The sequence below is a fragment of the Brachyhypopomus gauderio genome, unplaced genomic scaffold (assembly GCF_052324685.1).
Source record: "Brachyhypopomus gauderio isolate BG-103 unplaced genomic scaffold, BGAUD_0.2 sc89, whole genome shotgun sequence".
Lineage (NCBI taxonomy): Eukaryota > Metazoa > Chordata > Actinopteri > Gymnotiformes > Hypopomidae > Brachyhypopomus > Brachyhypopomus gauderio.
Genome location: NW_027506910.1, coordinates 731,943 through 745,120, shown reverse-complemented (window position 1 = coordinate 745,120; position 13,178 = coordinate 731,943). Strand labels below are relative to the sequence as shown.

General features: G+C 44.5%; 3 protein-coding genes and 1 long non-coding RNA gene across 4 annotated transcripts in view; 2 read left to right on the top strand and 2 right to left on the bottom strand.

Moving 5' to 3' along the window:
- mrps5 (mitochondrial ribosomal protein S5) overlaps positions 1-3,355 on the top strand; it is a 20,383-nt gene extending 17,028 nt beyond the window's left edge. Inside the window, exons 9-11 of the mRNA XM_076992093.1 lie at positions 790-852; positions 1,142-1,278; positions 2,872-3,355. Of these exons, the coding sequence (XP_076848208.1) occupies positions 790-852; positions 1,142-1,278; positions 2,872-3,096 (425 nt within the window). The 3' untranslated portion in view covers positions 3,097-3,355. The remainder of the gene's footprint in view (positions 1-789; positions 853-1,141; positions 1,279-2,871) is intronic.
- A 620-nt stretch (positions 3,356-3,975) lies between these two features.
- LOC143493570 (myelin and lymphocyte protein-like) lies at positions 3,976-8,741 on the bottom strand. Its single transcript, XM_076992079.1, has 4 exons — positions 8,409-8,741; positions 6,005-6,172; positions 5,640-5,783; positions 3,976-4,454 (listed from the first exon to the last, which is right to left on the bottom strand). Exons 1-4 carry the CDS (start codon positions 8,499-8,501, stop codon positions 4,380-4,382), a joined length of 480 nt encoding a protein of 159 aa, XP_076848194.1. The 5' UTR covers positions 8,502-8,741; the 3' UTR covers positions 3,976-4,379.
- Positions 8,742-9,430: 689 nt separating this feature from the next.
- LOC143493572 (uncharacterized) lies at positions 9,431-12,204 on the top strand. The gene is made up of 3 exons (XR_013125522.1): positions 9,431-9,571; positions 9,840-10,835; positions 11,571-12,204. It is a non-coding gene; the product is annotated as an uncharacterized LOC143493572 (long non-coding RNA).
- On the bottom strand, positions 9,462-13,178 carry LOC143493571 (myelin and lymphocyte protein-like). The gene is made up of 4 exons (XM_076992080.1): positions 12,805-13,178; positions 10,545-10,709; positions 9,768-9,908; positions 9,462-9,601 (listed from the first exon to the last, which is right to left on the bottom strand). Exons 1-4 carry the CDS (start codon positions 12,889-12,891, stop codon positions 9,527-9,529), a joined length of 468 nt encoding a protein of 155 aa, XP_076848195.1. The 5' UTR covers positions 12,892-13,178; the 3' UTR covers positions 9,462-9,526.

The following is a 13,178-nucleotide window of genomic DNA, read 5'->3' as shown; positions in this document are numbered from 1 at the left end:
AGGTGTGGGTGGGGCTTGGTGAAAGGCGTTATCTCTGCAAGAATCTCTTGGCATGGAGATGGAGTCCGATGGTAGTTCTGGAGATTTGGTGACCCCAAGATGCTGCTTTTCTTGTACGTCTCCATCAGGGATCCTTGGGGTTTTTTCCGCCTGTCTTACACCCCCCCGCCCCCCGCACTCTGAAGGGGGGCAAATTAAAGTCAAGGGCAGGTTTCAGTTGTCGTTGACTGGAACATTTTGATTGTTGCCCTAATTGTAGATGAAGACATTTTCAGTCTATATATTTTTTTAAGCAGTTCACTGACCTCTGAAGGTCAAAATACGTTATCTTATTGTGTTCTCTTGTTTCTATTGTTGAAGAATGACTAATACAATTTCACCTCTGTCACCTGATTGAGACAGAGACAGACAGACAGACGGAGTCCTTCAGCTGTGTAAGAGTATGAAATAAAACGAACCAGTTTCTATTTTGTGGAAAATTAATTTCTCTGGAAACCTCCTTTACAATTTTGTCCTTCTCTACAATTTTGAAAATCTCTTATTAAAATACACTTACCTGGAATACCTTATCTGCTCACCTGGAATCTTGTACCTTTTTTGTTTTACTTTAAACAAAAGTGGGGGGGTGAGAAAAACCAAGGAAGTGAGACACGTGTAGGTGTGATGGCAGCCCTGTGTGTGTGTGTGTGCGTGCGTGCGTGCGTGAGCACATGTGTGTGTGTTCGTACGTCTGAGTTCGTACGTATCACTTTTTTCTGTTAATTAATCCGCATCTCCCTCTTGCTCTAGTTTACCACGACATCGAGTCCACCTTCAAAAGAACCACCCTCCGCATGAAGAAACAAAACAAGGGTAAAACATGTGAACAAACAGACTCACACGCAGGAAATACTCCACACACACACACATTCTAGAGTTCTTTGCCACCAGACAGTTTAATCATTAAAACTACAAGCTCATCATTCACAGGTGTTTAAAAGCACAACAACACTTCCACATTACTAGTATAATCCATAATCTCAGTGCATTATGTAGGGTAATCTAGACGTGTGTCTGTCTCTCCCTCCATCTTCCTCTGTCTGTCTGTGTGTGTGTGTGTGTGTGTGTGTGTGTGTGTGTGTGTGTGTGTGTGTGTGTGCAGGTTACGGTCTTCACTGTCACAGGGCTGTGATTACCATATGTAAACTGATTGGCATTGAAGACATGTATGCCAAAGTTGAGGGTTCTGTGAACCTGCTGAACCTCACCAAGGCCCTCTTCCAAGGACTGGTCAGTCAGGTGAGACCTTCCTCCATGGCCGTGGAGATCTGCACACTCATGGCTAATCAGATGACGCCACATTAGTCATCATACAGTCATACAGGTTGTATTGTTGCTTTTTTTTATGCCTCAATTTCGTGTAAGCTGGTCCGGTAGAGCAGGTTCTCAGGGAGCACACGCTGTCTGCTGATCAACGTGTGCAAGGCACTCTGGGTAAGACCGTCTGCCCGAAGCTTCAAATAAAGACGGAAGATGGACGTCGCACAGATGTTTTACGCAGCACGACCAGCAGCTAATATAGGTTTGATCAACCAGCTGAGGGGCAGATCAGAATAAGATCAATGAGATGTTCAAGACAGAAGGTCCTTCATCAGTGTCTAACGAAGTTGCACATTCACATTTAAGGAATACGTGGTGTTCTGGGCCCAAGACGGTCTGATATGATCGAGGTTGATCCAGGAGCATTTGGCAACAAACCACCACACACACTCGACTGCAGGCTCACACGTGTTTTAATCATCTCCCAGCTGTTTCTAAATCATTTCTCAGTTGAAAAGCATTTTTTTTATCGTTATCATATATGGAACAAATTGGATATGTTTTTTGAGGAGCTCACCAGATTGTAAGCAGATATCTGAACATCCGCCAGCTCCTCCCAGGTGGTGTAACCTCTCTGGATCTCATTAGCGCCACTTACAATATGACAAACGCAGCATTCAGCAAATTGGACAACTGACGGTTGGGCAGAATTTCATGGCAGCGGGACGCCAGGTCCTTTGTCCCTCTCTTTCTCTCTTTCTCTCTCCTTTCTTCTCCTCTCTTTGTCTCTCTTGTCTTTTCCTCTCCTGCGTCCACTCCCAGTCTCCTCTTCTGACGGGCGACACGTCCATCGTCCTTCCCGCCTCCTGTTTACCTAATGACTTTGTGCTGCGTTTATGCAAATGACACTATGAACCATAACGGAGGGGAAGAAGGAGATAGGCCAAGCAGCCATTTAATGTCCAATCAGCATGAGTGCTGCCACTCATTGAACAAGAGCAGCATGAATATACAAACGCATATGTCCTCATTAGCCTGCATCATTTGCATAATTGTCTATATGAAACAAGGTTTTAACAGTCCTGCTACTGTCCTGTTGAGCAGGATGTCGGGGGAGATCCTGTAGTGAATGTTTGTCTATTGATTTTCAGAAATCTCCAAGTGGAGATTTAGTGAAATAACTGCTTGGAGTAGTGGTGATACTAATGTATGGAGAATTAGGTTCGAATTACAGCTGTGCCAGGTGTTCCTCAAGGTGTGGCCAGAGGTGATGGATCATTTGTGAGATTGTGTGTGTGTGTGTGTGTGTGTGTGTGTGTGTGTGTGTGTGTGTGCGCGGAGGGAAGGGTGTGCGGTGGGAGGTCATCAGTGCTGCCCGGGTGTCTGATTTCAGCATTTCATACAGGCCGTGGTATCAGGCTTCATGCACCCAACATCATGTTCATATGGGGACGTGCACCAGTCTGGATGTGGGTTCTCTTACTATACATTAAGGTCTGTCGGTAAAGATCAAGATGTCAGGAGGTTTGTGTGTGCGTGTTTTGTTTTTAACGTAGTCTTTTGGGTCTGCAGGAGACGCACCAGGCTCTGGCCGACAGGAAGAAGCTAAACGTGGTGGAGTTCCGTGAGGAGCAGGGTGTGCTTCCCTTCGTGGTGGCCCGGCCCACGCAGGGCACCCGGGACGACCCGGAGGTGGAGGACGAGGTGCCCAACACCAAGCTCCACTGGCCCGACGTGCAGGCCGCCCAGGGCATGAAGCGCTCGGTGTGGGCCGGTGTGAAGAGGACCATCTGGTGATGAGCTGCGTGGAGCTCTTTCAAAGAACAAAGCCCAACGCCACATAGGCAGAACTGAGCACACACACACACACACACACACACGCGCGCACACACAATCCTGTATTTCGCCCTCACACACTGGCTCTTCATCCCAAGCCAACTTTGTGTGGTCAGGAGTCAGGGGCCGGTCACAGCACTGCGTTCAGCAACGTGGCTGTAGGCTCACACATTTGTGACTGGTTGTGATCGCAAAGAACCCAATAAATGTTTTGAAAGCATCTCTGGTATGTCTTCTGGTTTTGGCTTGGGGGGTTTAGTGTACAACATAAACCCTCATTTTTCTAATTTGTTCATTTAATGCAGATCTAATGCAGTTGTGGACGCTCCTGTGATGATTCACAGAGGCGACCAAATGCACGTGCCTTTAGCAGACGTGTGGTCAACGGGTGTTTTTATTACTTATTCAACGTGAACAGTAGTGTAAAGTGTTACACTGTACACCCAGAGTGGATCTGGACTCTCTGCTCCTCACACCATTCCTCCACAGCACCGTGTCTCCGTGACTTCAGCGTGCCTTCTGGGAAAACACGCCTGGTTACTTAATACACGGTCAAATTGTGCAATTTAGTGGAGGTGTGTGTCTCCATGCTAAATAAGTAATGGATCAGCCATATTATCAGGACATGAGTCGCAAAGATAGTTCATAAAATATTTATATAGTGTGTGTGAATGTGTGCGCGTGGGTGTGCGTGTGCACGAGAGGGGAGCAACAATCGAAAGCGATCAAAATGGACGATACTCTGCCGACGCCTTTTAAACGCATCTCCGTGTTACATATGTAGTAATCGAGACTTAAACTCGGGGCGTCTCACGTTCCACCATGACACAGTCGGGACACTCATGGTTAACACAGCTTTTATTAAAACGTTCCATAAATTCATAATGTAATGTTGCAAATGTACAAAATGTTGATTTCCTAAAGGCACAAAGGAATTTTTATGCATACTTGTTCTTCCTCCAAAACTTCCCAAGTTATAAAAACTTCAAAAGTTACATTTTTATTAAATATGAAACGGCTAAGACTTAGAAATGTTTAACCCTGAAATCGTGTCAAATTACAGAAAACCTTTGATTGGACTCCTAGACGATATCTCTAAACTACAAATGTGAGCAGTGATGGAGAGAGTCTGAAATCTCTCTTTCAGTCCACTGTTCTTGTCTGATTTGGTGCCGGTGGTAATTCTTCGTTTCCAGTGGTTTGATAATCCACGTATTCCACCGTGATCCCCCATGATGCAACACTCAGAAGGACTTCCATCGGATGGCAGACAGGATGAAGTGAACGAAGTACAACAGGGTGGTAATGTAGGAGAAGACCTGGAGGAGCAGAGACATGGAGACTCAGACCAGAACTCCTCCTGCACCATACACATCAACACCTCCACCTCCCCTGCACCATACACATCAACACCTACACCACCACATCAACACCTCCACCTCCCCTACACCATACACATCAACACCTCCACCACCCCTACACCATACACATCAACACCTCCACCACCCCTACACCATACACATCAACACCTCCCCTACACCATACACATCAACACCTCCACCTCCCCTGCACCATACACATCAACACCTCCACCTCCCCTACACCATACACATCAACACCTACACCACCACATCAACACCTCCACCTCCCCTACACCATACACATCAACACCTCCTCTACAGCACATTAGCACCTGGAGAGCAGGTGTAGAGGGTGATAACAGTGATGTAGAGCAGATGTAGTGGGTGGTAACAGTAACAGTGATGTAGAGCAGATGTAGTGGGTGGTAACAGTAACAGTGATGTAGAGCAGGTGTAGAGGGTGGTAACAGTAACAGTGATGTAGAGCAGGTGTAGAGGGTGGTAACAGTGATGTAGAGCAGGTGTAGAGGGTGGTAACAGTAACAGTGATGTAGAGCAGGTGTAGAGGGTGGTAACAGTGATGTAGAGCAGGTGTAGAGGGTGGTAACAGTGATGTAGAGCAGGTGTAGAGGGTGGTAACAGTAACAGTGATGTAGAGCAGGTGTAGAGGGTGGAAATGTTAACAGTGATGTAGAGGGTGGTAACAGTAACAGTGATGTAGAGCAGATGTAGAGGGTGGTAACAGTAACAGTGATGTAGAGCAGATGTAGAGGGTGGTAACAGTGATGTAGAGCAGATGTAGAGGGTGGTAACAGTGATGTAGAGCAGGTGTAGAGGGTGGTAACAGTAACAGTGATGTAGAGCAGATGTAGAGGGTGGTAACAGTGACAGTGATGTAGAGCAGGTGTAGAGGGTGGTAACAGTGATGTAGAACAGGTATATAGGGTGGTAACAGTAACTGGAGGTAATAGGGCATGGTAAAGGTAATGTGATCTTTGCTGTTTAAACTGCCCTGGATTGTTACTTGGTGCATAAAACCAATATGAACAGATCAATCAATCAGAGAATCACATCTGGAAGGCGTGTGTGTGTGTGTGTGTGTGTGTGTGTGTGTGTGTGTGTGTGTACTGCTCAGACTCTCACCACTGCTGCAATGTCGATCTGGTAGTAGCGGAACATGTCACTCTCGGGGACAGCGGTGGTATTTTTCATGTCAATTGTTACTACAGCGAGGGGCACAGATGCACCGAAGTAGAAAAACGCTGCGATGAGGTGATATATAAAGTCCTACACACACACACAGAGTTGAGCTTCATTTGAGCAATTCAGTCACTCCAAGCAGAAATATCACTCTTCCTAATACATGAAGCTTTCATTCAAGACTCATACTCAATAGCAACTAAAGGCATTTGCATGTGTCCTTTAAACCTTTTGTTTACGTATGCCGTGACTTACTCATTTAAAGATCCAACTCACACACACATGCACACAGAGTGCGTCCAGCTCACCGCGATGACCCAGCTGGTTTTGTTCTTATGGACTCCGCAGATGAAGATGACGAGCCAGATCGCAGTCATGACGAAGCAGAAGACAGACACAAACATCACCCACCCCTGGGGGATCACCGGCTTCACTTCCGTGGAGGCCACCAGAATCCACACCAGTCCACCAAACACCTGCAACGCCCCTCACACATACATGCGCGCGCACACACACACACACACACACACACATGGTAATTTGTTACTTTACTGCATGCAAAGACACAATTCTTGCCTAGAGTGCATTTGTCAACTAACAACCCAAAGCGGGCGAACCCACATGCCCCTACTGCATGCACCTTCTCCAGTAAGCAAACAAGCTTGCTCAGCTTTCTAAACGAACCAGGGGTCAGGATGACCTTTCAACAAGGACTCAAGGAAGCAATTAGTGATCTGTTCTGTATCTACAGTCATCAGGTCCTGCAACCCACTCGTCCCCAAACTGATACCGTTTAGTTTATTGCTTAAAATGTTCTTGTGCTTATAGCCGTCCCCATGAAGAAACCGCAACAAAATGCAAACTTCAGCAAGAAAGGGCAAATAGAAATTAATATACCAAAACCCTAAACATATCAAAAAAGGTCTAGCCTAATAAAAATGAATATTAATCTTTCTAACTTTTTTCATGCAAAAGCAACCTATGGAATGTGTTTTATAAGTCACAATCCCTTTTCCCCTGCCTTTACACTGCATCAGTCTGGGCTGAGAATATTTTATGTCTTTGAAAAATGTATTCTATTAATATTAAAATACATTTATACACATCACATTTTCTGTATTCTGCAACATTGTGCCATTTTCATGTTCTTTAAAAATTCATCTTTGCAGCCTAATTATTCATGTACTGAAACCTACACAAACAGCTTTCAGTGCATACAAAGAGGTTTCCCATCATTCCCAACAGTACATGAAAGTCTCTGTCAGGTTCAGACTGAACAACCATCTTGTGAGTGATTAGTGTTACAAGAATTAAGAAGAAGGTCACTGATGTAAGCACTAGAGATAATAGTCATATTAAACTTCGAGGCCCACTATTAATGTCCATCTATGTTGTGATCAAGTCTCCTATAGAAATGAAGCAGCGATGTGCTTCTGTAGTGACCCATTAAGTGTGAGAATCTCTCAATTTGATACTCTTGTATTTTAGACAAGAGAGGACTTAGAAAGAATTATGAGAAGAATTATGTTGTATGCACAAGGGCTACTCCACCTTTGATCATGGTCTTTACTCTGTTTTTACTGTTCCCACAGGGGAGGAGCCCGGAGACACCCTTCTGAAAAGCTACTTTAGATAAGTGCTATGGTGAGGAATGCTTTAAGATTATTTACTTGAATGCGTTTATGACATGAAGAACAGTCTGAACATTTGAGAGTGCCCAACACTTAAAAACAGACTGTATTGTTTACAGCACTAGCTTGAAACTATGGCAAATTTCAAACGCAACAGACCAGGAGCCATTTAAAAGAATGATTGAAAATATGAACATATGAACAATTGGCTATGATTTGCTCAGCCTGAAAATATACTTCTGGCTTCTAAACCAGGAAAATTGATATTTTATCCTCTGCCTTTTTAGCTTGCTATATATGATTTTGAAACAAAATAGTGAACGTTGTATATATTTTCAGATGTCTGTATGATTGTTACACAAAGTTACATTACCACAAAAAGTCTCTCATATTTTAACCACGTTTTCCTTAAAAGCTGGAACAGAACGCTGCTCAACATACTTCGTTTTTACTTTACAATTTTGCAAAAAATCTTCTACTCTCTACTTTCTTCTCTCTCTCTCTCTCTCTCTCTCACTCACACACACACACACACACACACACACACACACACACACCTTTCAGTTACTGTTCTGTTACTGATACATGCCTTCAAACTACATTCGACTGTTTCTAACACAAACAAAGCCACGAAAATCACTAAAATATAAAAAAATAACATTTTGAGACAATTAAATGCGACCATTGTTATTATATTAATGAATAACTAGGCGAGTGTATCTGGCCAAGCGCTTTATTTCCGTCACGGTGGTTTCGCCCCCTGCATTAACCCAGGAGCCGCCGTAAAGGTGCCGGACCAGTGCGCTCGGACCGCTCGGACTGACCCAACACTTTCCTCTGGTCTTCTGAGTGCAATAACTCGTTTTCTTTATTATAGTGAGTACCATTTAACAACATACACGTGATGTAGCTACCAAATCCTGTTAGAAGTTTAAAATACGGATAAATTTATTAAAAGCTCTTATTTTTCTCATTCCAAAAGTTTAATTAAAGTTGCCAAAGAACCATTAAATAACCTCCATCGTCCCAACGCATATTGCGGTCTCTTCTCTCTCTCATAGTGCAGGTTCCGTTATCTCACCAGTTCAGGCACGAAGAGCATGTCCGGAGCGGTCGTACAGATCCCGATACCGCTGGGCAGGTTCCCCATCGCCTGCGCCGTAGCGGCTGCCATGCTCGCTCCTGGAGTGAGTTAACGGACCTGCGGGTGGCTCTTATCAACGCTCACGCACAGACCGGAAAAACCTGCCCTGCCTCGGCCAAACTTCGCTTCTGGGCACACCTTGCAAATAACAGTGTCCGGCACCACCGCTTTCTGCGGACGAGTGTAAAGTGAACCCGGTGTAGGCAGGGCGTGGTGTGGCGGAATGCGCCCGGCTGCGCTGCTGGAGGCGTTCACAGTTACCGTGCGCTCCCGGGCGCGGGCGCGGGCGCGCAACATGCGCGGGCGGGTTGCGCGCAGGTGAAGCCGATTCCTTACACGCACTTAGCTAGCACCTTCACGTCCATAATAATAATCGTAGTCGTGTTTCCAGTATTGACTTTCTCTTGGTGAAAGTATGCATCTCTTTATCTTTTTCTTCAATAAAAAAACAAAAGTAGTCAAACCAAGTCAAATAAATGTATAAAATATATTTATTCAGTATAATGTCACTCCAGACAAAAAAAAAAAAAAAAACAAAACAAAAAAAAAAAACGCCAATATTTTCAACTGAATATGGAACATTTGAAATGTAAAAATGTAAAGCCATATTTACAGACTTCAAATCAAAGGGATGGCAGAAGCATTTCTACAAACTGATCCCAGACCTGCAAACCATCAGCGCAAGTCGCATAGTGTGACTGTACTTTAACTTCAGAGGGAAGCATAGGTCTGTCACCTCCTGCTTACAGGTCTGTCACCTCCTGCTTACAGGTCTGTCACCTCCTGCTTACAGGTCTGCAGAGGGCCGAGGGTGGAGTCTCGGGGGGGGGGGGGGGGGGGGGGGGGGGTTCTGTGTGACATCTGAGGGGCTGGTATGTTAGAGTGACCTGAGCTATTATTACGATCATTGGATGTGTGTGTATAAAGTCGGCTATCAGATTATTTTAAGATTCATTTGCCTATTGATTTAGCTTGAGATTTATGTAAAGATGTTTGACGGATCTTGCAGTTTTCGTCTTCGTGTTTCAGCTTTCTGACTTGGTGATTTGGGGTCTTCAGGAGGATTTGTAGCGGAAAATGGCGAAGATGGTGTGGATAAAGTACGTCAGCGTCGACACAAACGCCATGACCTGCAAACGCAGCAGAAATGACGTCATTAGCACAAACATAACATCACATACAGAGATCTCGCATGTGCTTAATTTAACTCGTTATCCTCTATATTCATTTAAAAGGTTGTGTGTAACATAAGCTGAAATGAAAAGCCATAAGACATTAACAATTAGTACCACGTACCACGGCTGCAATGTCCTCCTGGTAGGTTTTGAAGGATAGCAAATTTAAATCAACCACTTTCTTGTTGTCCAGAGTGGTCTGGGCCAGAGTTACCGCAGCGCTCAGCTGGAACATCACGGCGACTAAGTGATAGGCCACGTCCTGCGGAGAAGACAAGAGAGAGAGAGAGAGGAGCTCGTCACACACCAGCCGATACCTGGCCATGGCACTTCCTGACGTCCCACTGTACGCCGGAGAGAAACGAGGAGCTCGTGGAGCAGACCCTTCAGCGCTAGTGCTCAACAAACCTGGCTGACCTTTGACATCTCAAAACGTGCCTCGTGGGCGCTCAACTTCTGTTTGTTTTTAGATACACCCAACCTGTTCTTGGCCTAGTCTTTGCAATGTTTATTGTTGTGATGGTTGTTGGTGTTGGGGACTAAAACTGGCTTTCCACTTACTCATTACGTTTGTGTTTGAGAGAGACAGGCAAACTCAGATGCTTGTGAAGGGGCTTCTCTTCCTACCAGATATCCCTGTTTCTAGAGCAACAGTCTCCAGCCTTCGTCTCATGGCCGCACAGTGCTGCTTTACTTTTATAGGCCAATAATCCATGACTTTCAGTGTAATACAGAGATTACACTGCACTTCCTTTGTTTGTATTCACACTGTGCAGCTATTCTGTACGAACCTTCATCATATTCATTATGCAGGTGCATGTCGTCAATCCACGGTGACCCAACGTTACTCGGCGTGTTACAGTGGAATTTGGGGTTTGTGCAAGGTGAGCGTGATTACCAGGCCGATCCAGACAGGACTCTGGTTCCCTCCGCAGACGTAAATGAAGAAGAAGAGGGTGGTGAAGACGAAGCAGAAGATGGAGACGAACATGACCCACCCCAGAGGGTTGGCTGGGTTCACCAGGGTCGAGGCCACCAGGGTCCACACCAGGCCGTCAAATATCTGCAAGGGTGATTCAGTTCAATCAGCCTGCACTGGGGTCACCCAAGTATCCAGAGACAGTCCTGAAACATCTGACCTGTTTCAGCCGACTGCACAGTTAAAACTACCCCAAAGCAATCGCACAAGGTAGTAAATGTTTAATTTAAAATCTTTTGAAAGCTGTTGTATTTGAACTGCGACAAGCAGATGTGATGTTAGGGTGTACATTTAGGGCGGATGTGGAAATGTACCCTGTCTCTCTGTCTGTAGCACACACAGTTCTGTCATTGTTTACAGTATATAACAATAGCAGGAGTGCTGATAGACTTCAGCACATATTAGCATCTGACACGCAAAGGGCTCCGCCTTACACAAACAGCAACTTGAAGGCAAATAGGTTTTATATGCGGATGATGAAAGACTACAATCAACGACTATGTACACAATATAATCGGATCGTGATTTCACTCTAAAGAAAACCTCTATCACCTGTTCTGGCATTTCTGCTAGATCACTCATGCTGCTTGATATGGTCTTGGTTTCATAACGCATTTCAGTCATGGTGATAGTATTGCATTTCAGGTTGGCCAATCTAGACTTCAGATATGACATTATGCATGTGTATGTATTGTAATATAATACGTGTTGTACTAGCGACAGCCTGATGTCTGAGATTCTTGACTGAGAGAGAATGTAGAGACAATAGTCGCTAACAATCCACTGCCATTGCAAATACAATACTAAAGTTACAGGGGTGTTTGCATAAAGTACAGACAGTAATCCCGTCAGTTGCCATTCAAAAGTTGTATCTGTCTTTATGCATGGCTAATTTCTGACCGCATGTTGACTGAACACTTATGTTCTTAATTTCTTTCAACCCAGAAGGTCCAGCAACACTGCAGTGTTTGAACCACCAGCCCAACCATCAAAACTTCCCATAATCCTCCATATTCACGGTCACGGTCACGTCTGCACGAGAAGCTGAACTGACAACAGTGGTGGAGAGAGATGGCTGAGGGGTGGCATTCAAAACAAACACCCACTCAAGACTCAGACGAAGTAGCTTTTCCAGTGAAAATTAATATTAACAGGATATTATTTGATATATATTTATATAATTTTTCTAGCTACATATAGTTAGCTGTTGTTTTTTTCCAATAATAACAGAAATGTTGCACATAAAAGAGGAAGTAACCCGACATGAAATGCCAGCATCATCAACCCTCACTTAGGTGTGTCGGGATCACATGCATGCAAAATACTTTATCAATACATTTCTAGTTTCTCAAGATAGAAAACTTGTTGCCATGTGCTAAACAAAAAGGTGCTATTGAAATGGTGATCAAGAAAATTTGTTTTTAATGTTGGATTCCTGAATAGCCACTTCAGTCACAAACCAGGCAATTAAACCTTAGATAAATAGAACTCCACTTTTATATTCTACTGGTATATTTCACTGAAACTTTGTACATAAATCCCTCTCCTCTGAGTGTTCAAGATTAAATATCAGATTTACACTTACAAAATAATTTTCTACTATTTTATTTTATTTTTATTTATTTCAAATATTAATTGATTTATATTTATTGATAAATAATCAATAAATAAAACGGTTGATAGTAATGTGCATTTGTTTGACTGTCTAGCTTGTAAAATAGTAGAAGTCATTAAGGGACATATTAATCAACTACTTCATTGAAATGGCACTTTCATGTAGAATTATCTGTACACACAGGGCAGGATAGACTGCATCTAGTCTTAAACTCAAACACTATGCCTCATATTAGGCTTAGGTTCAATCTAGACCTGAGAATCTTGCTTCTAGAGTACACAGTAATGACCATAGTGCCCTGGTGTAAGGTCTTGTTTTTTTAGTCCTCCCTAGTCCCGTTTCCAGAGCTCCTCACACATCACCGATCCTCCACCTCCCACAGTCCACTCAGCCCTGAGCCCCGAGCCAACTCCAGACAGCAAGAGGCTGAGCACTTAATCATCTCATCACGGAGCCGTTTCCCCCGCGCGCCTGCTCAGGTGCTGGAGCGTGACTGACACTGGCTCCCTGCCCGTGGGCTGCAGCCCCACGCGTCCAGTTACCACGTCCTGACTGTTTACTTACGAACTCCGGTATGAAGAGGATTTCAGGCATGGTGGTGAACACCTGGGCGCCGCTGGGTAGCCCGCTACCGCTCACAGAGGGGGCCATAATCCTCAGAGTTATGCCTGTGCACGCGCGAGACTCTCTTTAGGTACGTACGCCACCAAGGTTGACAGCAGACATCGGTCCTCGGGGTGTGCGGGGTGCTTTTTAAAGCGCACTTCCCTCCTCGGCAGCTGGATTGCCATTCGCTTTTGTTTTCCCGAGTTCCACCTCTTTGACACCGTCTTTGTTGTCCTGTTACTCAGATGTCGGTTTCTTGGACTTGTTTGAAGAGAGACTGGTTTGATGAGAAATACACATAATGACATGTTTGCACAATACAGGCAACGGCA

Coding starts and splice junctions, on each gene's coding strand:
- LOC143493570 (XM_076992079.1), bottom strand. CDS start 8,501: ATGGCAGCCGCTACGGCGCAGGCGATGGGGAACCTGCCCAGCGGTATC. Junction 5,784..6,004: donor AAACCAGCTGGGTCATCGCG/GTGAGCTGGACG, acceptor GTGTGTGTGTAG/GACTTTATATATCACCTCAT. Junction 4,455..5,639: donor AGATCGACATTGCAGCAGTG/GTGAGAGTCTGA, acceptor CTGCTCCTCCAG/GTCTTCTCCTACATTACCAC.
- LOC143493571 (XM_076992080.1), bottom strand. CDS start 12,891: ATGGCCCCCTCTGTGAGCGGTAGCGGGCTACCCAGCGGCGCCCAGGTG. Junction 9,909..10,544: donor GTCCTGTCTGGATCGGCCTG/GTAATCACGCTC, acceptor TCTTCTCCGCAG/GACGTGGCCTATCACTTAGT. Junction 9,602..9,767: donor AGGAGGACATTGCAGCCGTG/GTACGTGGTACT, acceptor CTGCGTTTGCAG/GTCATGGCGTTTGTGTCGAC.